The sequence below is a fragment of the Ammospiza nelsoni genome, chromosome W (assembly GCF_027579445.1).
Source record: "Ammospiza nelsoni isolate bAmmNel1 chromosome W, bAmmNel1.pri, whole genome shotgun sequence".
Taxonomy (NCBI): Eukaryota; Metazoa; Chordata; class Aves; order Passeriformes; family Passerellidae; genus Ammospiza; species Ammospiza nelsoni.
Genome location: NC_080668.1, coordinates 5,210,108 through 5,235,598, shown reverse-complemented (window position 1 = coordinate 5,235,598; position 25,491 = coordinate 5,210,108). Strand labels below are relative to the sequence as shown.

Sequence of the window (25,491 nt, the reverse complement as noted above, 5' to 3'; positions counted from 1 at the left end):
TTCAGGATTGATGCTAGGTATAAACTTGACTGAACTACAGATGTCTTCGGCTTGACCCCTCCTGATACCATCACTACCCTGCTCCATCACCACCTTGCCCAAAGAGCACTTGATGGACTAACTGGGTCCCAATGATATAGTAAATAGCCTCATGAGAGGGTGTGGGAGTAGCCACAAATATGGGGAGGAAGGACCTTGTGCCACTGCAACCCTCTCCAGCTCCCTATATCTGTTATTCCCTTGGTAGCAATCAAGGCTGACATTCCTCTGCTTCCCAATCTTAATTAAATGACCAGTTTTAACTGTTTGCTGTTCACAACAGCGTGTTTCTTCAGCAGAAATAGCCCTTCTCTGTCTGCACCATTTACCTGCAAGTACCTTGAAAGCATCTGCATCTGCTCTCAGCTGCAGGGACATTAGCCATGGTCCTCAACAGCCCTGGCTGGGACAGGCAGAGCAGCCCCTTGTGGCTCTGGTCATCTCAAAGCTTGGAGACTCACCAGCTGCACATGGAGGAAGCAAAAGGGATCCATATTTTTTCTAGTGAAAAGGGGAAATCAGATGTCTTTTGCAAAGAGGGGATTGATAAACTCAGTCTTTTACTCCATTCTCCCCAAGACATAGAGCTGTGCTTCCCTCTGTCATCTTCTCCTGTCCTTGCCCATAGATTGACCAATAAAAGCCTCATGAGATACCAGCCAGCATCTATGCACACATGAGGATTTCCTTTATGTTGTTATCATATTCCTGGAGTCCCATACCTTCTGGGTGGTTTTCTCACAAGCAACTCTTCACAGCAGTGCTGCTTCTTCATCAGAGCTCCTCCAAGGCTCTCCCTGATCAGCCAACCCACCCCCTTTTATCCCAGTTATCTTCATTAGCCACAGCTGCCACCCAATTAAGGACATCACAGCTGCAGCCCATTTAGAACAACTAGGATCGGGGCAAGGCCACTTATACAATACATATATTTTACTATGGCTCAAAGGCCACCTATACAATACATATTAAGATTCAGTGGCCACCTATACCTTTAGATAAGGTATTCAGCTTGATTTGACTTTTGAGTCCAACAAGATGTGATTGAATCCATATGATTATGATGGAACAAACTTTTTAAGACTTCCCCAGCAACGTTTTCCTGGTCTTCAGCAAAACTATCCCCTTCATTGTCGCAGACTTTTCTCCACAGAAATCCTTTCTTTCGGATTTCTGTGTCTTCGGGAGGCCAGAGGCCGCTCAAGCCACAGCCGGCCTCTCAGACTCCGCCTCCTTCACACATGGGGGCGGCACCAGTCTCTGAGGTTTCCTCCACGCCCCTGCCAGAGCCGTCACTCCAGGAGGTCCCGCCCCCGGTTTCACCGGCCTCCCCGCCCCCGCCAGAGCCTGTGTCGGAGACTGCACAAGAGACAGCACTTCCGGGGATTGACCTGTTGCTAAGCAACAGTGATGCTCCGCCGCTTCTCCTGGCTCCACTGCTGCCCGTGCCGTGCCTGCTGCCGCTTTCAGAGCCAAGGGACGCAGCAACAGCGTGTTTCCGCGCATCTCCGCCGCCTCAAGCCGAGACAGTTCCTGTTCAGGATGGGGCTGAAAACGGCGTTGAGCCCGCGGGACTCTCGGAGTGTCCCGCGGCGGATCCCACGCTCAGCGCGATTCCCTCCCCAGTTCCGGCTTCCCCCCCGCTGCTTCCACCGGACGTCCCAGCGGCTCTGCCCTCCGGGTCGGCGTCAGAGACTGCCCTGGAAGCGGCGGCTTGTTCGAGCTCGGGCCGTCCCGGGCCAGCTGCCCCAGCAGCCGCCCCGGCGGGGGGTCTCTCCTTCAGTGGAGTGGGGGCTGCCCGCCAGCTGACTCTTGCGGCAGTCCAGCTGCCGGCTTTCAAGCTCGGCGGTTTGGGGGGTGGTGTTTCGGTTGCTGTCCCATGGAGGCTGCCATCTCTGCCGCCCCTCTTGTGCCCTAGCGGCGAGGGGGAGGGGGCTCCCGAAAGTTCTGCCTTTGGTCCCCAGCCCGGTGGGGGTGGTACCATGTTGCTGTGGGAAACAAACATTCCCAGACCCGAGATGAAGATTCTCGGGGAAGTTTCTATTTCCCTGCTGCTGGCATGCCTCAGTGGTTTAGGGGAAAGGAAGCGTCTCACTACCCGTGCTGCTATTCTGCTGGCAGCAGGGTTCAGGCCTGTGGATATGCAGAGCCTTCCTCATGGGTTTGGCCTGGGCCGTTGGGCTCAAAAAATTCCTGGGCTGGCCCCACTGCCTGGCCTCCTTATGTTTTTGGGGACTCTGGTTTCTCCTACCGGTCCAGGTCCCCCTTTGTGAGCCAGTTTTGGGGTTCCTGGTCCATCATGGGCCAGGGCCCCCAGGGCCTTTCCTTCTCTGGAATCGCTCTGCTCGGCTGCTGCTCTTTTGCTTTCAATCAAAAAAAATAAAATTTAAAATTAAATAAAAAAGATTGAAAATAGCGGGCAGCAGCTCTGAAGGGCCAGAAAGGACATTCCAAAATTGTTCAAATTGTTTTAAATTGTTTTAAATTGTTTAAAATTGTGTTATGCTGATTTCAGGACAAAAAGGACTCTCAGATGTCCAAAAGAAACAACTTCAGCTGATGGACTGTTCCTGAAACTCAGCTGCATGGACTCAAATTCTCTTTACATTGTATTTTGCATTTTTCTTATATTGTAGGATTGTTTTAGTGATTTGTGAGTGTTCTATATTTTATAGGTGAAGGAATTTCCTGTTCATTCCACATCAGCATTTTTCTTTTATTTTTATACAATTTAGAAAGGTGAGATGTCGCAGACATTTCTCCACAGAAATCCTTTCTTTCGGATTTCTGTGTCTTCGGGAGGCCAGAGGCCTCCGAAGACAAGGTAAACAATTATTATCAGCTGCTGGGGAATGCAACAGGGACACCTTGATTGGCTCATTTCCTATGTTTATAATTAAGGGCCAATCACCAGTGCAAGCTAGGGGACTGAGTCCTTGAACACAACTTTGTTGTAGATTCTTTCTATCTCTTCCTAGCTAGCCTAGCTGCTCTGCAAACCTCTCTCTATATTCTTATTAGTATAGTCATAATGTATTATATATAATATCTTAATAAATCAAGGCTTCTGATTCAAGAAACAAGATTCACCGTCTCTCTCACCAGCTGCGCCCACTCAGGTGCGGCAATACTTCATTAGGTGACACAGAACCATTTCAGTACTCTGTTAACTAGAAGACCAAGTAGGTACAAACTCACCTGTCTTAACCTGTTGCAACTCCATATATTCTTTGCAAATCCTATCTAAAATGAACAAGGTTTCTTATCACTCCTACAAGGCTGGTGTAAACTTCTGTTCACACATTTTTTAGGCCATGGGGTTTGGGCAGCCAAACCTTCCATCCCAAAACACATCATACCAGGATGCCATGGGATCTGGAGAAAACCCTGTGCAGCACCAATTTGACTTGAAAGGCTTCAATATATACTTAAGAAATGGTGGGTTTGGGAACTTTTTGAAAAACAAAAAGCCAAACTCAGAGCCCGCCTGCCCAAGGAGACAACATTTGAATACAGCTTGTGGTCTGCTAGTAGAGAGGCATTGGGTTGGGAATGGTCTGAGGAAACAATTTGATAAATGGGTCTGTTGTGCCTCATTTCCCAGAATATTTTTTCTTGCAGAAGAGGTCCTGCCACTGCCCAGGAAAACTCCCTCCTTCCCTAGAGTAGTTGCCTATGGTATGTCAAATCAAGTTGCCCGTGGTAATATCTTCGTAGGATGTATCTTGTATGGCAGCAAACAGTGGAATAGCATTTGGCACAATAAAACCCTCACTGGTGTTTGACACTTGCTCACATGGACATCTATGAAAAATTTGCCTCCCCTGCTCTCTTTTAATAATCCCATCAAACGGTAATGTCCTCCATCACCCTCATCAGAAGGTGGCAATTTCACCTAATGTGTCTAAGCCAACAGAGAAAACACTGGGTGCAGGATTTCTGCTGGGTGAGGTAGGAAGGGTGATATGTCTCCCTGGTCTCCTGCCCTGATTATAATCTCTTTGCAGTAGGGACCTCACCACCTCATGTAGGCTTTTACAACACCCTGTGGAACCAAACCTTCCACCAGATATGGCTCTGATGTTGATCACTGTTACCAAAAATGTGTCCAACAGACCTGCAGTGTTCCTTAACTGGGAAAGTTGAAGACTGTTTTAATAACACCTCTAATTCACTCTTCATGTCTATCTTATGTAACAAATGAAGCATGCATCCCATAGAAAAATTACTCATGGAACATAAAAACATATCCTATATGCAAGGAGAAAACTATGGTTGCATACCCATAGGGTTGCTTCTCCCCAAGGGAGTGAAAGGTACATGACAAAGACCTCAGGTAGGCGAGCTGTCCTCCACTGTGATGTGGTGGTAGCATTTCCTGAGGAAAGGTGATGGAAAGGAAGCAGGGACAAGAACTATTTATAGCACAGCTGGACATCAGCATAATTTTGCATGAAAAACAAAAGGTGCTTCACTAGCCCAAGACTTGGCCCCCTCCTAGTCCCAAATGCACCACAGAGACAAGGGGACCTTGAAAACTCCTTGCATCAAATCACATGGCATGGGGAAGTAGGGCTGCTGAGGTCCCCAGACAAAGTCTAGGGGATGGGACCATGACTTTTCTGCTTAAATAATTATTTAAGAGACTGTTGCTTCACTCCATCTTCCTCTACCTGGGCTTTTTAGCTTTTTGCAATTAAAATTGTTTTTCTAAGTTTTGACAGCACTGTGAAAGACTTGGGCAGGACTCCATACCCTGTGCTCTTTCGATTTCATTTCATTTGTGACTGATTAGAGTTGAAATAACCCCATGTCTACTCCCCCAAATGATGCTGTATCAATTGGGTTTTAAGGCTTTTGTCTCTCCTCCTGGGATATTATCCCAGTGCTACTAGGTTTCAGCTGCATCTCACCCCTCCATCTTCTAACCCCAGCCCAAGGCAGTTTCTTTTGCTGTCTCTCCTTGTCATCTATGCAGGAGGCAGGGATGCCCTGGGGAGCTGAATGCTTCCTGCTGATGGTTTATCTAAAGGGACCAGAAAGAAAGAGAAATAGAAATAGAAATAGAAATAGAAATAGAAATAGAAATAGAAATAGAAATAGAAATGCACATCCAGTGTGATCCCTCCAACTGTCTGGTTTTTTGAATGGGAAGGAAGAACCAACATGCAGTTCAGTTCCATGTCTCTGGTCCAGCTCAGTTTTGGGCAATGGGGGTTCAGGCAGAAGGTATCCTTTCTCTCAGCATAATGCACTCTTCATATGGCAGAGGAAGATCCCCTCGGTGAACTGGGATGGGAGCAGAATCCTCTAACCCTCCACTGCAATTTCTTGGAGAGCTCAGCCCAGCACTGTGAGAAAACCCACCCGGTTTGCTCTTGCAACACAGACTTCGGCTTGGTTTTAACCATGTTTTGGTGATCACAGGGCTGCAACCCAGCTGAAACAAGACCTTTTTTTTTTTTTTCCTGAATCACAAGACTAAATTGGCTTTTAAATTGCATACAGAAAAAAGGAGGGAACCCCAAAGAGGAGAGAAACGGAATTTGCTGCTGGAGAACTGCCCTGCCCACAACAGAATGTTTCTAGGATGCCTGAGCAAACTCTTTTCAGCAGTTTGTTTTGTTCGCTTAGTAAAATTCAGGAAAACCAAACCACCCACAGAGTTAGCTACATCATGGCTGTTCATGAGTTGAGAAGCAATGGGAAGATTTGAGGACACACTCCAACTACTATTACAGGTGTCTATAAGACTTCTCTGAAAATTGTCCCTGTGAGGCATCACAGTTCAAAGACTGATTTCAGCTGATTCTAGGAGAAAATACTGGACACTTTTTCTCCTGTTCAATCACATTAACCTTGTAAACTCTTGGTTTTAGAAACAGTTGTCTCAGCCACAGCAGAACACATTGGCAGAAATAAAGCTGCATGTCCAACTAACTCCCTTATTTCCCACTTATTTTCACATTTAACCATAGTCACAACTCCTATCAAGGACTCTATATGCCCTTGTATAATTAAATATACAATTTACACAATTAAATATCCAATTGACCCAATTAAATTAACTCAAGGGATTAAAATCGCCAGTGCCGTAGGAACTTGGCTGCCTATTTAGCAGACAGGCATCTGAGACTCTCTGCAACCCCCTCTCAACCAAACCATGTCCACTTTGTAGGCAACCCTGAATGTCAGCAAATTTTGCTTTTCAGTAGAAAGAGGGGAAGCAAATCCCAAGGACTCAAAGCTTTTACAGATAATATCTTGCCATCTGCCTCTTCTAATATAACTGGGAGAATCTGGCTATGCTGGAATAAGTATAAAGAGAAGAGAAGGTCCTTAAGATACTCCTGGGGTAATATAGGACATAACCCAGACAAACTAGGGGGATGGACAGACTATTTTCAAAACATTAGTGTTCAAATAAGAGTTTATGCATTAGCCCAATGCTGGCAGCTGCTAAAGAGCAGTATTGTCCAAAGACACTCCATGAGACAATGGGAGAAGATGTGCAACAAAGAAAAGTAGATTAAAAAAAAAAAAAACCAAAACATTTAAGATGTTTCATCTACCTCCATTCGTTTCTCCTCCTTCTGAACAGTTTTTTGGTGCGCACAATTTCAGCTTCATGAGGCAACGAATGGTAACCCTGTAAAACAGAGGGAAAAGCAGTGATCAGTTTCAAGAGACAGGAGGCATCAATATGGAAGGGATCAGAGTGAGACAGAGCTGTATAATCAACATGTGACTGTGATAAAAGAAACAGTTGCCATTCAAAACTCCTTACTACTTCTCAGACCCTATTGAAGCAGGACTGGAAATCCACAGACTTGTACCCTCTCAGGGCTGTTGCGATGAGCAGATGAAGTTATCTGCAGTTTCTGTATGGGAGAAACCACATGGAGCAAATAGTTGGGCCATGGATGGATGGATCCCAATACACACCATTGACAGGGAATTCACCCACTATCACACATGACACTGCTGACACTGGTGCACCTAAACCACCCACTTTCACTGGGCTGTTTCATGTATATATTTATCTAAATCCCAGCTGTACAAATTTCTGTAAAGGGATGATGCTCAGCAGCCTTTTGAGGATATCAGAGTAAGCCAACAGGAGCTACAACTGGCAGGTCTGTTGGGGCTATGCTCCCACACCATTAGCAAGTCAACAACCACATCACAAGCATCTCAATGAGCCTGCCCACTGTGAGCTAGTCAACACATCCCACCCCTGAGGAACAAAAGAGCAGCATCCACCTTACTGGAAACAACTGAGATTATAAGGATGTTAAATGATTTGCCCAAGCCAAGACAGTCTAAGAGCTGTGTGTAACTCAAGCTGCTGTCTTACTCTCTTCTCCACTGAAGGTGCTCTGACTTGGTATATTTATCTGATTAGAGGGATGTAGATGTGACAGTTTAGTCAAAGAGAGAGAAACAGATAACTTTCCCAGGCATCATTCTGGGAAAAGCTGTGAGAAGCAAAGAGAAAGAATTAAAACAATCTTGCAGCTGGTGTTTTGAACAGTTGTTTTCTCATAAGATGTTTACCAAAGGGTGTCTTAATTAGCCAATTGTGTGAGGGGTGTTGATTAAATGACCAATCAGGTCCACCTGTATCGGAACATGTATAAAAGACTGGGTTTCTAATAAACTCAGATTAGCCTTCTGAAGAGACTTAGAGTCTATATGTCACCTTCACTCCTATTCCTGACTCAATGGTGACAGAGGGATGCTCTATTTATTACCTTACTATGAACATGGTGAGGCTTTGTTAATGTGATCAAGGAGCTCTGAGGTTCCTAGATAAAAGGCACTATGTAAGTGCAAAGTATTTTTTATTTTTCATTGACCACAGAGCTGTTATGACCATAAATAATTTCATTTATGCAGTATTGTATTGCCGCGCCTGAGTGGGCGCTGGCTGGTGAGAGAGACGGTGAATCTTGTTTCTTGAATCAGAAGGCTGAATTTATTAATATATTATATATAATACATTATTACTATACTAATAGAATATAGAGAGAGGTTTTGCAGAGCAGCTAGGCTAGCTAGGAAGAGATAGAAAAGAATCCACAACAAAGCTGTGGCCAAGGACTCAGTCCCCTGGCTTGCACTGGTGATTGGCCCTTAATTATAAACATAAAACATGAACCAATCACCAATCAAAATAGGTGCCCCTGTTGCATTCCCCAGCAGCTGATAATAATTGTTTACCTTGTCTTCGGAGGCCTCTGGCCTCCCGAAGACACAGAAATCCGAAAGAAAGGATTTCTGTGGAGAAATGTCTGCGACAGTATTGTACTTCCCCAGATGGCAATAAAAGCCCTGTAAAAGTAACTTCTTTTATTTCCATTTCAATCCATCTTAGCCTCTGAGCTCCAGACACTGCTGGTGAACCACCATGCACAAGGGGCCATGAAGGAGCAGTATAGGAAAGGCAAGGGCTGAGTGGAGATACATCTCATTGAGCAACAGCTTTATCAGATTGGCATGACAAAATAATTCACTGACTTAAAAAAAATTCCCTCTTTCTTTGCATGAAAAGTCTTTAAAGATGACAGTTAATTTTAGCAACAGTTCCTGAGATAATAATATTTTGAGTTTCTCTGGTGGAAGATGCAATGGAGAAGAAAAGTTGCTGGGTGGTAATAAATTTAGCCTTGCAGACTAAAGAAGGCATCCCCAAGTCTAAGACCAACAAGATTGATTATGACCATCCTTTCTGACCATCTGCAAAGAACCTGGACAAACTGCTGCAGCAGCAACCCTACAGCTCCCACAGCAGCTGCAGCCTTCCACTTTGGAGACCTTCACTCTTCAAGACTTCAAACAATGAAGAACTCACTGAGCCCTTTTGTAAGTCCTGATGCTGGCTTGCATGTCCCCATTTGAACCTTGATTTGGCTGCAGTGTGTTTCCTGAAAAGGTAGTTTCCCTTTTAATTTTCTTCTTCACTTTTAACTTTCAGAGAAAATCAGATGCACCATGGTCATACAGTTTAGCACAGGCATTAGAAAGCATGTTCAAGAGTAGTACCCAGTCTCAGTGACCAATTTATCCTTCTGTCTCACTAAAGGACCCTTAACACAGAGGTGCCACACTAGCCACAGCATCCTACATGATCCCTCATAGCAATGGTGCAGGGGTCATCATTACATGAAGTTGTCTGATCTTTCCTGCAGATCTGCTCATCCAACAAGGATCTGCTCAGAGATGGCATGTTTTTCTGTGGTCCTCTGCTCACATCCCTGTAACCAGCACCAGAAAGAGCTCTCCTCATGCTCCTTAGATCTCGACTCACCACTGAAAGATAGCCCATCTTTGACTAGTAAGAGGCAGATTAGGAGTAGGGAAATCTGGCAACTTGCCCTCACAGGGCTGTGATTGGGTTATTCTCTAGCTAACCAGGTCTGACTTAGGCTTCTCTTGCAGCCAAACACCTAATGGGTAATTCTGTGTGGTATCTTTGATGCTTAATAGCTTAGAATAGTACTGAACCCGTGGAGAGTCTGGTTCAAACATGGCTTAAAGAGGCCATGAAAGTATACAGCTGATGGAAAAGTAAAAGGCAGCTGTAAAGCAGCAGTTCCCAGGCTTGATTCTGTAAATAATTAGGTTCTCAGCCACATTTTTTATAAACAGCAGGATTCTCAGACAGTCTTCTTATAACAGGTAAACATTCTGTCCTTGGCTGCTCTGGGAACAGATATGAAGGTTTTGAGAACTTTTCATATCACGGTGAGAACACAAATCTTGGTTTCAATAAACAAACCACAGGTATTATAAACAAAAGGAGGGGTTAGAGTTTTCTCTGTAACCTATCATGAGCTCGGATTTTGCAATATGCATGAAGTTAATTAACACTGTTATAAAAGGTGACTGATTTGATCAATAAATCGGAGTCGATGCTCATCAATCGGATGGTCGTCTCCCTTCACTTCAATATGAACCTTATTCATTGCTGAGGGCTGTGGTTCGAGTTTTCATCATCACTTATTTTCCCAATCACTTATTTTCCCTGAATGAATAGGAGGAGCTTAATTTATCCAAGATACAGACCACTCTGTGCTCTGTAACAAGTCTACAAGAAGATCTACACAAGAGAGATGGTTGTTGCTCTGTGATGCCTTGAGAAGCTACCTAGAACAGAGGCTAGACAGTGTTAAAGGAATAAAGTAGGCATTTATTAAAAAGGCCTTCAAAGAATACAACTTGGGCAGTAAAAGAGCCTGGTCAAGGCTATACCCAAGATGGATGACAGGTCACATGTTTTCACACTTTATAAGTTTTGGTCCATTTACATACTGGAGTTAATTGTCCAGTTACAGCTTCAGGTTATGAAGTTCCACCCTCCCAGATTACTCTCCTCAATTCACTGTTTATACTTTTTGGGCCTGAAGCTGCAATGGTGTCCTTGGTTCTTGGGCTGCAAAAGGATTGTTTCATCTAAGTAAACTGTGAAGAGAACTTGATAACACTTTATATGAAGTTCAGAGTTATATAATGATGCAGTACAGAATCTGGAAAATATGAAAGCTAACACTTAAGGCATCAGCTGCTTGGGCCAGAAGACACCATCAAGCCCAGGTGTTCATGGTTTTCATAGGCAGGTTTGGCATTTCTCAATGGGAAAAAAAATCACATTTGGTCTCTTTCCCACATAGGTTTTATTTTGATATATTCACAGGTGGCTGGAGGAGAACATAACAAATCAACATTTCAGTGCTACCAGTTCTGGAAGCGAGGGGTGTGGGAGAAGCAAAGAACAACGAGACCATGGTCTCATGAAGGATTGCTAATAGGGGTAATTTTCAATTTTGGAGCTAAACATTCTGCGGTTTACATGGTGGGAAAATATGGAGCAGAACCTGAGAAGCCCATGGGACTTCTAATGCATATACATTCAAGTTTAAATAATGTGCACTTTAACAAAAAAAAGGCCAATAGCTCTGGAAATGAAGGGGCCTTCAGGACTGGTCTTTTCTCTGGGCCAGACCCCTAGAAATCAGCTGTGTTGTGATGTGCATATTCAGCTCTTGGAGAAGGGAAGGTGATATGACTGTGAAGCTGAGGTGATTGTCATATGGGCAGCTAGCATACACCAAGGGAAATCTGCCATCTACTGGAATTGCTGCAAAAAGACAGTAAAGGGAAGCAGGTTTGAAGCCCATGTGCACACTTTTTGAGCTTTACCTTCCTAATGAAGGCTTCTATCCAGCCCTCAACCCTGTCCACTTGACTGACGGAATGCAGAAAGTTGGCAACTGCCTCTTTGTTGCCCCAGACCTATTTACATCAAAGCTTAATGAAAGAAGAAATAAAAAGCTTCCAAGATCTCATTGGCAATCTGCAGCAACCAAGAGCCTTCCACCTCTTCCCTCACCAATACCTGCTTCTCCCCAGCAACATCCCTCTCCTGAGCATTCCCCCCAAAGCTGTGGGGTACTGGCCTGGGATGGACACAAGGAAGAGGGGCAGGATCAGAGAAGGGAAACATTTGGTTTTAAAGATACCCTGCTACAAGCAGGAGTTTTATTATTTTTCTCATGCCTTCTCTGCATCAGCATCAGCTGAAGAAGTAAAAGGAAGGCACCAGCTTTGCCTCTTTAACTGGTGATGGTAATAGATAGAATGATATTATTGTAGAATGGTTTGGATTGGAAGGAACCTCAAAGGTGATCTGTTGTCACATTATATCACAGTACAAGCTGGCTTGTACTGGGCATTAGTCTGGTTATAAATAAGAAACCCAGCATGGTTCCATAAACCGACCCCAAGGCTGACTGACAGGGGCTTCACCCAATAACATCCTTCCTTAAGGTGCAAGCATATCACTGGTCCAGAACCTGGGGGGGCGTAAAGATCAGACCAATGAGCTGTCTAGACCCTGGAGTTTTGAACTGCCTATAAAAGAAAGCTCCGAACAATAAAACACGCTGTTTGCTGATGACCAACGGAGGTTTGTAGTGTGTCTGTCTCTGACGCTCGACCACCGGGGTAACAGGTGTGTAACCCGATTGTGAGGCAGAACAATCATTTACCCGTGGGCAGAGTGGACGGAACCAGAGGACAGTGCCTGCAGAGCCTGTCCCCACAGCGGAAAGCTGGAAAAAACCAGAGGTGAGGAGAGCCCACCCTGCAGCAGAAAGCTGCAAAAAACCACAGCCAAAGGGCTGTGTGAAACAAAAAACCGGAGAAGCTGAAAATAGAAGAAAAACCCCACCGAAGATAGAGGGGCTTTGTGTCCATGCAAGATCACCCAGTACTCAAGGTATGGAGACTTATTGAGGAATAGGACCTAGGTTATGATGAAAAAGCATTATTAACATTATTAACGTGGGCTAAAACCCACGGATTGGACACAACTAAAGAAGCTGCCTTTGACTTTAATACCTGGGCACGAACTGGCCAATTTATAATTCAAGCAGCTTCCAGAGGCGAGGAAAACGCCATAAGAGTTATAAAGCCTTGGAAATGTATCTTGGATTTAATAACACTGTTAAATACCGAGGCATATGGCGGGAACTGAACGCCAGAGGAGTTATCGGGGGGATGGGCACCCTTCCAAGCTCGCAGAACATGCGGCCAGACGAAACGGCCGCCATGTGCTGCCATGCCGCCCCAGTGGCCGAGCCGCCCTGAATACACCACCCATGCTGGCGCCGTTCCCCGGCGAGCTGTTTTCCGCAACCCCCCCGCACGGAGGGGTCTCGGCACACAGCGAGACAGAGGGGGGTGGCGGGGTCCTGGCGGCAGGCGGAGCCACAGCCGGCGGCGGGGATGGGCCCATGCCGGGATGCTATGCAGCGCCAGAGCGTGCGGTGCCTGCACCCCGCAGATACTGTGCGGCACCGGAGCGCCCAGTGCCTGCGTCGCGAGGCTGCTGTGGTTTCTCGAACCGCGCCACCATTTTGGCTGGGCAGCCCGTGACCATGACACAGCTCCATGCTGCTCCCGAGACCGTCCCCCCCACCGCCTGGGCCGGCCGCATCTTCCATCACCATAGAAACGTCAAGACTGTCTCCTCCTGAAGTCGGATGGCCCGGCCCCAAAGATACACCCCCAACTCCGTGGAGCTTGGCCACGCCTTCATCGGGGGATGTATTTACACCCCCAATCCAGTTTACCTCAGGGGGCAGAGCCCCGCCCCCAAGCCAACCTCCGTGGAACACATCCGCGCCTCTAGTGGTCGTGGCCCCATCCCCGACCCTGCCTCCATGGGCGGGTCTGGGAATTACATCACCCGGAGCTCTTACAGACGTCAAACCCAGATGCAGAGCATGGGAAAAGCCCCTGAAGGAGGCCCACCGAGCACACGGCGGAGGTAAAAAGCATGTGGGAATGTTATACCATAGGAACATTAGTAAACAAGCCTGCCTGAAAAAATGGTATTGGCCACGTAGCACAGCTACCTCTTGGCAGCTAGGAGTGGGCTACCCTCTCACCAAGCCCAACGGGAAGCCAGCAGCTCCCTGCATATGGGCAGTGAAGAGGCAAACTAAAAAACCTAACAGCTCCAGCCAAAGCAGTACCAACAAAGGTAGTGCCAAGTTCCTACCTCTCAAACCTCAACAAAGCTTCACAGCCACCCTGCCTTCTACTGCTTTAACTATACAAAGGTTCTCATATTCTACAGACTCTAATAAACTAATAACATGTGCTAAGAGTAAAACTAGCTCATATAATGTAACTAAGTCAACCAAGTCCATCACAGTTATAAAAAAGGTGTCACACAAAGGTTACAAAAATGCACAACTTTTTACTAAATATGTCCTAGAATTCATAGTACAACATTTATTATCTTACATTTGCTAAAGCCAAAATTAATAAGTGTCTCATAGCTGATTCTGTTACAGTTACTAAGAAAGCATTACGTTTCTGTATCAAGTATGGACTACTGTGTATTAAAGATATCCTAGAATGTATGTTACTAAGTTTATTCATAATACTTCTATTATTTTTACTCACAATGCAAGCAGAATATCAACTACATCAGCCTGGAAAATTCAAAGAATTTACTCATTCTAACATTCTAGATCCATTAAAACAAACACAAAAACATTAATTTAGTAATGTCATAAGCAAATTTCAGTTGCAAAGTTTTCTAACTGAAAATTTGCCACCTGTCATAATTTTAAAAGCTAAAAGTCACCTATTGAAGTGAATAACAAATTTCTAACTTATAACAAAAGGAAGAAAAGTATATTGCTTGCACTTTTAGCATAATAACTGAAAGATTAAAATGCCTATATTTCTTTAATTATTCAGAAGTTATTAATGTTAAAATTTTTTGCAGTAGATATTAATAAAAGCTTGTTTTAAAAATATAAATACAGAACACCTCTCCAAACCAAGTTCATGGCCCTGATCAAGGCATGAACCTGGATGGTAAAGGAGAAATATACTAGTAAACCTAAATGATTCTGTCCAAACTTTACAAAAGTTAAACCCTTTTTCCTTTGAGATAAACGAGAAAGCCTCGTCCAGAAGAGGTTCTTTCAAGTCCTCATTGGGAAAAAGAAACCCCTCAGCAATAGCCAATCCTATATAATAGTACCTTATTAATGCTGTTCAAAATCCATGTTTTGTTCCTATTTTTATTTATTAATACAAAAATAAGGGGAAAAAGGTTCGGGTGAATGTACAGCCTCCCCTTTAAGTCTTAGGTAATATCATGTTCTAATGTCTTTCAGTCATATTACAGTACAATAATCCTGTGATAAATGCATTTCAATAGACACCAAGACATGCTGGATACCTGCTAGATTTGTCTGGTCTGCACTACATCCTGCTCAGAAGCACAGACAGCATCCTGATGTCCCCTGTCGTGGTTTGACCGGAAATGGGACATCTGGGATATGTTGTTTTGCTGTGGTTACCAATGGGTGTTCGGATTTTAAGATGAGCACCTGGTTTGACCAGTGGGGCATTGGATCCGCCTCTTGAGACTACAAACCCAAGGAGTTAAAAGCAGGGCTCTTGTCCTTCAGAGCTCTCTTGGGATTTCCGGTGTGAAGGAGTTGAGTCTCCCTCCCCCGGCCCAGTTGCTGGCTGGGCTGGGGGAGGGGAAAGCCACGTGGCCCATTTACGGTAGGCCCGGATTCGGTGGAAGGGTGGGGGAGCATCGAGCGACCTGCTTACCCCCCCCCCCCCTTTTTTGGAGACGGAGAGAGAATGCAGCCCGTGCTGGAACTTTTACCTTGAAACTTGATATCATGTGCTGGCAGCACGGCTGGGAGGAGAAGGGGGGGGGCAGCGAGCAGCCCAACCGCCTGGATGAGCTTTTAACTCTTGTGGATAGTGAGAACTTCACGGAACATTACCTTTCCAAGGAAAGGGATAAGGGTGGAAGATGAAGGAAGAAACAGGCCAGTAAGGGGGTCTGGCAAAGAGAAAGAGAGATGTTGAAGAAATGGGGGAAGATGGAGTGGCAACTTTGCTGGACTCTTTTGTTGTATATCCATGGACTGTTTCCTGGTGATACAGAGGCTGCATTGCAGGGGGAAGCAGAGGCTCGGAGCCAGGAGAGTTTGGTGTTGAGACCCCTCGGCCCCAGGGGGTATAGAAGAAATGGGGGGGACAAAGGTCCCAGAGATGAGAGTGTGCTCTGCTTGGAACGAGACGAGGCATCCTTAAAAAGGCCCACCCTGAAAGCAGGCCTCTGCCTCATCCCATGCCTGGTGGTGAGAGCACCTTGGCATGGAAAGGAGATGTCACGAGATAGCAGGACTCCGGGCGGTGTGCTAATTGTGACAAGAAGTCCATGGTACAAGGAAGGACTCCGTCTACTCTTCATAAGCTGAAGATTTGATTTTCTAAAGGGTGGTGCCAGACCGAGTGTGGATAATTTTGGGAGATGAATTGTACTGGGATCTGGAGGAGGAGGGGGAAGTGTTTCTGTGTAGTTTTCATTCTCCTCGTGATTTCTTTTTTTTTTGTGTGTGTGTAGTTTAGTAATTGTGTGTAGTTTAGTTAATAAACTTTTCTTTATGTTTAAGCTGGAGCCTGCTTTGCTTATTCCTGCTCACATCTCACAGCAGATATCAGGTAGAGGGTATACTCATGGGGGCTCTGGCTTTGCCAGGCCCAAAACCATAACATCCCCTCAACAGACATCACAGAGCCATGTAACCAAAACAATTGATGACTATCTGTAGCAGCCACAGGGCCTGCAAGGGCTCCCTGGCAGTCTGTTGCCTAAGATAAGAAATGCCTAGTCATTATGACTGGACCAAAGAAGCCCCTCTTCAGCCTTCGGACCCTTGTTATCTCTCTGTAAGACGATAGGTCATATTCACCTCGACCCTTACTATTGGACTGTTTCCCAAAACCCCTATACCCTATATAAACCCCTATTTCTGCGCTGTTCGGCAGAAGAGCTGTCACTGTGACCCCTCGCAGAAGCTGCCAATAAAGACACCTCTGTGGAACCTCATACAGCCTTCTCCTCTCCCTGCGTCTGCTGCAGCACTTAGCAAGCAAAGAGCTGAATTCACCAAAGAGCTGAGCTGCATGATAAGATTGCCTGCAGCTGGGAGCCTGCCTGAGGGACCTGGACAGGTTGTGCTTAGCAAGACTTCGCTATCCGGACACCTACAACAGCCGGGGTTGGAGAGTCCCCTAGAACCCCTGCCATAATATCTCTCTCATAGAAATCTGGGACTCTTGAAGTAACAGCTCATATAAAGATTCTATATACTCCAAGTGAAATTTCACGAGTGGAGTAGAAGGGGCTGCTGGCTCATGTCTAGCCTCTCATCTACCAACACTCAAATCACAAGGAGGTAATCAAAAAGGAGGCAGGTGTTTTGCTGCTGTTGGTCCTTCTGTAACCACTGTTAGGTAGAAAACCCCATCAACTCCTTCAGCCTCTGAAAACGACTGCCTTGCAAAAGAGATGGTCGCATTTGGCACCAACCTGCACCCTCCCTCCTTCTCCCCCATTTCTTCACTTCCAAGTATTGTGTTTGCTGGGATATGCCCTGACAAAGGCAGGAATGATGCATCTGACTCCCATGTTCTCAGAAGGATAATTTATTACTTTATAATACTATATTATATTAAAGAATAATATACTATACTAAAGAATACAGAAAAGATACTAAATGCTAAAAAGATAATAATGAAAGCTCATGACTCTTTCCAGAGTCTCGACACAGCTTGGCCCTGATTGGCCAAAGAGTCAAAACAATTCACACCAGAATCCAATGAAACAATCACCTGTGGGTAAACAATTTCTAAACACATTCCAGATGAGCAAAACACAGGAGAAGCAAATGAGATAAGAATTGTTTTTCTTTTCTCTGAGGCTTCTCAGATTCCCAGGAGAAAAATCCTGGGCGAAGGGATTTTTTCAGAGAATGTGAATGCTGCATCCAAGAGCGACTGTTGCCAGGGGTGTCTGAAATTATGGGTGTTTCAGAAAGACTTGAGGGGCTATGAGAGATCCGTGTCCATTGCTTCATCCCCATGGTCTTCATGTCTAACAGAGCCTGACTTTCAGATCTGAAACCTCACCCCACAATGTGACTGTCTTCACTCATTCCCACTAATTCAGCCTCTTCCAGAGATGTTCCCCATGCAGCAGAAACACTCCCAGCCTGTGATGGTCAAGCAGGGGAAGATGCCTGAATACGAAATAGCAACACTGAAACCCTGAGAGTGAACAAAATGTTAAGAAAAGCAACTGGACTGATGGAAAAAAGCAATGCTAGGATAATGAGAGAAAGAAAAGATTAGGCCATATTGCAGGATCAGTCTGCAGGAGCTTTATCTCAAGAACATTTTATGCCCTCAAGAAACATCTCTACCCTTGCTTATCTTAAACAAATATTTTCAGAACGCCTGAACTGAATGAACAGGTTATTAGGCCTTCAGTAGGTGCTGGGAGTTTTGCTTGATTTTATTGCACAGAAAGTTCAGTGTGGGTTTTATTTTCTGGTGAGGCGGGAAGGGTGAGGTGGGGTCAGGTTCATGGCAGCCCAGAAGACACCCCATCTACCTGTGCAAAGGCAACAATAGAAATACCAAGGATAGAGGGAAAATAAAAAGAAATTATCTGCAGAAACCAACCCATTGACTTGCAACACCCTGCAACAAGGCTTTCATCTGCCTATAGGATGGATTATCCATGGCAGGAAAATCCCAGACAGCACAGAGCAGCTGATATATTTCACTTTTATTTGTCAGTTCCACACTTGTGGTGTCTATGGGGTTGAATGTGCCAATACTCATTACAACCATCTCAGCCAGTCCATTGGACATGAAAAACATGGCAAAGGCACCAATATCTCCCCACTGGCAGCATCCTCATGACCTCTACCCACCCAAGGCCTCCATTGCAAGGGGTTTTAACTAGATGATCTTTAAGGTCCCTTCCAACCCAAACCATTCTATGATTTGTCAACACACAAGTCTTGTATGCACTTCCAGCAGAGCCATCTCCTTGGAGGCCACTTGCTACTGCCTTTTCCCCTTCCAGGAACTTCCACACCACTGGCCTGCCATCTACTCTCCTCTCTTACACAGGGGGAATGTTTTACTTCTTGAAAGGAGAGAGCAGAGGCACAAACCAAAGCCTTGACTTGCTTTGGAGACCATTGCAGAATACCAAACAATGTCAGGAAGCCACCTGGAAATTATTTCCTCTCCATTAAAATGTAAGTGATAAATCTCTTTCTTCAAATTGCAAGCTATTCATTTTTTCCTGGATGGTGCTTATAATAAGAGTAGCTTCTGAATAAGGAATCAGTCGGTGCTCAACATCAATGGAGTAAAAAGTGCAACAATTTTACAATACTCCTCACCCAAGATAAAAGGGGTAAATCCTTACAGCACTTCATGGTTGTGGCTCTCTCATCACTTCCCACCCACAACGCAGCACACACAGGTCCTGGAAACCTCCAATGATGCTTTCCTCAACCTCAGTCATTGGAGCCAAGGCTAAATTAAACTATAGGATTGGCAAAAAGGACTTAGTTTCCAACCACCCAGGAGTTGGAAAAGGAGCAAAGCTCCTCTGGCTTTTCCACCACTAATCTGACAAGTCTCATGGCAGAGGAGGGATGGTCTGTGGCACCTTGACAGAAGGATGTGCTTGCCCGATGAATCATGGCATGGTGCAACATGCCTCAAAGAGGAGGCATAGAAACTGTTTCTTGGGAGATGTCCCGGTTTGGATGATTCTCCAATTAACTGCATCTTTGGAGAGCACACCATAAATCATACATCACCAGAAAAGGCTGAATGCATAGCTACAGCATTGTGGCAGGATGTTCTCCTCTGCCACAGAAGAGCTTATCTGTTCTGTCTATCAGCTGGTGCAACAACTCAGGGCATCTCCACCCTCACATGAATCTGCTAATTGGTGAGATAACACAAGCTGGACATCTGTCATGTAGTGAGTTATCTCTGGCACCATGGAGGTGGCATTCCCAGCTGACAATAAACATCTTCCCTTGAGAGCAGATTGGAGGGAGATAAGCCTTGAATTTCTGACAGACACTTCACTTGACAAACTAAAAGCTACACAAACTTTTACAAAGCAGAAATCTTCTGTACATTCCCGTGAAATATGTGGGGATCTCTCCTCAAGGTTGGGGACACTGGCCCTTGAGTAACTCTCCCAGGAGTTGAATGAAAGGAATCTGTGTAATCCATCATCAATTCAGTGGTAAGTTGCATTGATCCTAATCTATACTATTTCTTTGCTAGCTCTAATAGAGGTACCTTTATGTCGTGCACTGTTTTTATGTAATTAACTAGTAGTTCTTTTTTTTTTTTTAATCTGTGTAGTCAGTAACACTGTTTAAGGCCTTTTGTCTGTTAATCTCCTGTCTACGCAATAAATAACTCATTTTATAATAGACCTGATTTGCCATTTTTAAGAACTTGCAAGCCAGGGTGATTTAGGCATGGGTCACCTGAATTTAAGCTGCTGCCAAAAATCTGAACCTAAGGCAGGGCTTGTCTAACACTCGATCCAGAACAAGCATGCATGCCTTGGTGATGAGCACCTTGGAGGAGACTTTTTACAAAAAGGGTGGGAGCACAGAGGAGAGATGGCTGTGATGATGATCAGTACTGTCACAGCTAAAAAACACTCTTTAGTTATTATAATTAAAAACACTGGCACTACTGCCTATAGGGCTCTACCCTCCCACAATGCCCCAAAGATGCAACCTCCTGGATTCCCACTTGCTGAGTGTTAATACTGGTCTATACATCCCCTCTTATGAAACTGTGGGTGTTTTAATGAATTAAAGACTCTACATATGCAGTCCCAGACCTGAAGAAGTATCATTGAGACCCTTATCTTTCTACCACCTCTTCTTGGCATTTGCTATTGGCTCCTAGAAGAGAGCAGACAACCAGGTAGAGGGAAGATAGCATTTAAAATGGCATTAAATACTTGGTGGCAGCTAAGCTGTCCCACCTCATCCCTCTGCAGACAGCTCTGGGATGACACAAAAGACACACAGAATGGCAGAACAACTCAGCATGAAATTCCCTGTGTGGGTTGAAGGATGCAAATGCAATTAAAGTATTAGGATAATTAGGCAAAGTATCCCAAGTGAAACATAACATAAACCTTTCGCAATGCTTTCTGCTGATTACTGACAGTGAGTTTTTTGGGATCAGTTTTGAACTCTTGACCCCTAAACTCCTGAATTATGTATAATTCAGAGATAACAAAACTTTAAAATCTAGGACAAAGTTTCCTAAGAGGAACTGCCTCTGCAAACACATACCTGCATATCAGTGCAACAAGGACTGGAAGGAAGAAAAGCCCAACCAGTACCACCAAGCTCCAGCTAACCCACCAAGATGGGGACAGGATGGAAATGCCGCTGCATTGAAACAGGGTGCTGCAGATATACTAACATGGATGCAGGGTGCCATAGGAAGACTATAAATAATAGACAAAAGAAATCCCCTTTTTTTACAAGAATCTGCAAATCCAAAATCAGCTACAAGTTGACTAAGGAAATGGAGTTTTTTCCCATGTTATAGCAAAATGGGAACAATACTTTGTGAGTGGAAATAATTGTAATTGTTTTAATTGATGTTATTTTAGTGTTGTATAGGTTTATTTTTTGTTTGTATGTATTTCCTCTACCCTGATCAGGCTTAAAACCAAACCTTGCTGTCAGCAATAAAGCATCCCATTCATAAATAAATATATTTATTCAGTAAATATAGATATAACCACACCGTTGCTGTAGGTCGTTTAATGCAGAATATTTAAAGAATCATTAAAACAAATAGTGTTGATGACCTGGCTTTGCTTTTCCCTGGAAAAGAGAGCCTTTTTCAGCTAATATTTGGTATAAATACCACCCACATTACTTGCAATCAGTAGGCACCACGCCTGCTATTTGGTCTGTGGTCCATCCAAGTAGCCAAAGCTCATCCTGAGAAAGGACTGCACTGCTCTGGAAAGCTCTTCCTATATTTTCCTTGTCTTGTGCTAGTTTGAGGGTGAGGGAGGGATTGCTTTAGCTGGGACTTAGTGTTATGAGGTTGCTATGGGAATATTTGTAACTTGAGCTATTTCAGTCCCTCTGGGACCTCACATTTCTTTAAAGTATACTTTTCCTTTGTATTTTTCACATTACCAAGTCTGGTTTTTCCCATCTCTTGTCCTACCACCCCCCATTTGTCCATCTCAATGTGCCATTTGACCATGCCTTTACAGCCAAGATGCAGTGGGCAGGTTAAATGGCAGAAGGACCCTTCATTCACCCTCCACCCTCAACAACTCCCCATTGTGCCATTGTGGTAGACAGAGCCACAAGAAAGAGACATGCAGGCACAATAGGGACGGCCCCAATAATTTTTAAGGTGACCTATAAACAGATTCCATAGGACGTCAGGGAGTTTGAAACCAGAGCTCAGGTCATACTCTAAGCTGGAGGGCTTTTTGAACCTTTGTGCAATCCCCAGAATTGGTACAGTTCCCTCTAGCTGAGCATGCTCACCTCAAATCTCAGTCTTGCTCTCAGCAGATGGTAAAGGGCTGTATCCAAGTAGATTTTCATGTCATCCTTATTATTAACAAAAGATTGCCCATTTTCCATGTGCATTTGTGCAATCCCCTAGAACCAACACCCCACAAATCTCCTCTTGGGTGAACCTGGGTTTCAGCCTGTAGGAGCTCCAGCTCATGCAAGCTCACAGGAGTTGGAACAGTCCAACAGCAATGAAACCCCTTATTTGCAGAGTGATAACTTCACAATCTTACAAACAAGAGGCGGCTTCTCTCTTCTTTCAACATTAATAGATCCAGAGGTACTAGGAGAATGTTCTCACCAAGGATGGGTAAGAAGAGAGTGCGTGTAGCTGCTTTACAGCAGTCTCTAGATGTAACACTTGGAAACGTATCTCTACCAAAAACAATCCTGAAAAAGTATTTTTTTATCTAAATTTACTAGAGGACATGCAGCAAGAAGGATGTATCCACTCTCCTGTGTCTTGCAAAGGCTGAGCCTCGGCCATGACAACTCCAAAGACACTGGCAGCATTTGAACATCAGCTTTCCTGCCAGAGAAACCACGAATTACATCTGCTTTTTGTGTTGGTTTTGCATGGCCTGGTTTTTGGTGGTGGGGGGGAGGGGGGTGGGGAGGGCAGGGCAGAGAGGTGGTTTCTGTGAGAAGCTGCTAGAAGCTTCCACCATTTCCGGCAGAGCCAATCTCTGATGGCTCTGAAGATGGACATGCCGCTGGCCAAAATTGGGCTAATTAGAGTTGATGGTAATGCCTCAATGATAACATATCAAAAAAGAAATCAAAAGAAAGGTGATGGTGCAGTTTTAATTCCATCTAGAGAAGAGGAGGAGATGAGAACATGTGAGGGAAAACAACATGGAGACACAAAGGTGAGCGAAGAAGGAGGGGGAGGAGGTGCTCGAAGGGGAGGAGGTGCTCCAGGTGTTAAAGCTGAGATTCCTCTGCAGTAAAAATGTGGGTGTTAAAGTGGTAGGTGCTGCTGCCTATCTCTTATCCCCAGCAAGCTTCTCCTGTTGAAAAGCAGGCTGAGTTAACATTCAGGTAATGCAAACCTCCACTCAACACTCACCGCAGCTGGCTCAGCAACAGAGGCAAGAAAGGCTCTTTTGCAAGGTTTTATTCCAGCAGAGTAACACTGTCGCTGAAGGACAAACCTGGGGAAGAGGAAGAACCACGTGGAGAAGGCAGCTTATAAAGGGGAAGGGGTAGGGGGTGGAGCTAAGGGGTAGGCAGAGGGGCCTGGTCTCCAGGGGTAGGGGGATGGCCACCAGGGGTACCAAGCCAGTGACAGGAGAAGGAGAAATCAGAGGAAGTTGTGGCACCCAAGTCCATGGGGGAGACTGTTTTTCCCTTTGGGAGGTGTTACAGGGCTTGCAAGGGTTTTTCAGGGTGAAGAGAGAGGCGAGAATCTTGACCTCATGTTCAGAAGGCTTGATTTATTATTTTATTATATATATTACATTATTACTATGCTAATAGGAATAGAGAGAAAAGTTCTCAGAAGCTTGCTAACTAAGAATAGAAAAGGAATGAATAACAAAGTTCTGTGTCCAGGCAGAAAGCAAGAACAGCTCTGCCGTGAGTGGTCAGTAAATCCAAACATTCACCCAAGACCAATCATGGACGCACCTGTTGCATTCCACAGCAGCAGATAACCATTGTTTACATTTTGTTGCTGAGGCCACAGCTTCTCAGAAAAGGAAAAAATCCTAAAGAAAGGATTTTTATGAAAAGATGTCGGTGACAGGGAGGGATGACTCTATGGTAAGTAGTTAATGTTTCCAGGGCTGAGGGCTTGGGGATTGACCAAGGGATGAGAGTTCATAGGATGCTACACTGCAGGCCGTGGTGATGACCATGGTGAAGCAGGCTGTCACCCTGCAGCCCAGGGAGGCCCACAGGGGATGCAGAGATCCACTCGCAGCCTGTGGGAGAGGTGCTCATGCTGGAGCAGGTGGCTGCCTGAAGGAGGCTGTGATCTGGTAGGACATCCGGTGGAGGGAGGGAGCCCCTGCTTCCAAGCTGGTGCAGCCTGTCCTTGGAGGACTGCACCCCGTGGAAGAGTGACCCACACCACAGCAGTTTTGGGAGGACTGCTGCTCGTGAGATTGGAGCCACGCTGGAAAAGTTCATGGAGAACTGTCTTCTGTGGGAAGGGACCCCACAGTCTCACAGAGGAACAACTTCTCTCCCTGTGCAGCAGAAGAAAACCTTGGGCGATTACCTGACCAAAATCCCCAACCCCATCTCCCTGCTCTTTCAGTGGGAAGGAGGGAAGGGCTGGGGGAAGAAAAGGTGTTTTTAAGGGCTTATTTTACTTTTCATTTTCCTGCTCTCATTTTTTTTAGTAATAAATTCACCTAATATCTCTAAGTCAAGCTTGTTTTGCCCTTGGAGTGTTTTCTCCTGGTCCTTATCTCAACTCATGAACCCTTCATTTAAATTTTTCTCTCTTCTGACCAGATGTAGCAGGGGAGGGTGAGTGAGCAGCTTTTGTGGGTGCTTGGCATTTGACCAGTGTCAAACCACTACACTTTTGTTATGACTGCCAAGAGCTGGGTGAAGCCCCTTCAATTAATTTTACATTGGACAAGAGAATGCATGCTTTAACACACTCCATGCTCACCTAGGTAGCTCTCCTCTGGGTCTATCTATGGCCTTAAGTATCTTCCCAAAAGCAGATTTAGACATCCTCACTGGCATATTGCTCTTTGCCCACTGTATATTGCTGCACTTTTGTGTGAGATGCTAAAGGCATATGGGGTCCTTCATTCTGCCTGAATCTCTACTGGGATTGGAGATAATTCAACGAGCCATGATGGCTCAAGCCTGCCCTTCCCAAAACTAAGTCATCAGATGCCTGTGACTCTGCTTGGCAGCCCCAGCCTTTCTCTCCATATCACTGCCAAAAATTTTTCAGTTGACATCCACAGCCTTTCACCAGCAAGAATGCAATGTGAGGAGCAGAACTATCTCATCTGCTCTTCTATCCTGAATACAGAGACAAGGGCTGGAGTTTTCAGCGCTGTTTACTCCATATCATATTACATCATAGCCATGAGTGCGGTGGGGTGTGGCCTGGGGTGGTGTGGCAGTTTCTGGCAGAGTACACTGACATCGGAAATGGAACCTTTTGTTTAGCTGTGTAGGAGTGTAGTTGTGTCCCTCATAAAACAGGGAACGGAAATGCAGGGGATCTTCTTTGCTCTTTCTGTCTCTTGAGGGAATCACCCTGAGCAAGTCCTTGAGTAACAGCCCGGAAAGCTGTATTTCACAAACCGGTGCTGTTGTTTAAGATTGTCATACCCTGGGAAGCTGCATTTCTTTTGCAATCCCGAACTATGGGCTCTGAGACAGACAGACTGTGGCACCACCGCCTCTGCTTGGGACTGCTTGCCATCTTCACCAGCTGCCAGGGGATTGTTTTCAGCTT

The 25,491-nt window shown here is 45.1% G+C and overlaps 1 protein-coding gene across 2 annotated transcripts in view; it reads right to left on the bottom strand.

Annotated features, from left to right (window-relative positions):
* The window catches only part of LOC132086181 (CBP80/20-dependent translation initiation factor-like), a 484,412-nt gene that overhangs the window by 254,502 nt on the left and 204,419 nt on the right, over nucleotides 1-25,491 (bottom strand). For both annotated transcript variants that reach the window (XM_059491652.1, XM_059491654.1), the window contains exon 8: nucleotides 6,612-6,688. In XM_059491652.1, the coding sequence (XP_059347635.1) occupies nucleotides 6,612-6,688 (77 nt within the window). The remainder of the gene's footprint in view (nucleotides 1-6,611; nucleotides 6,689-25,491) is intronic.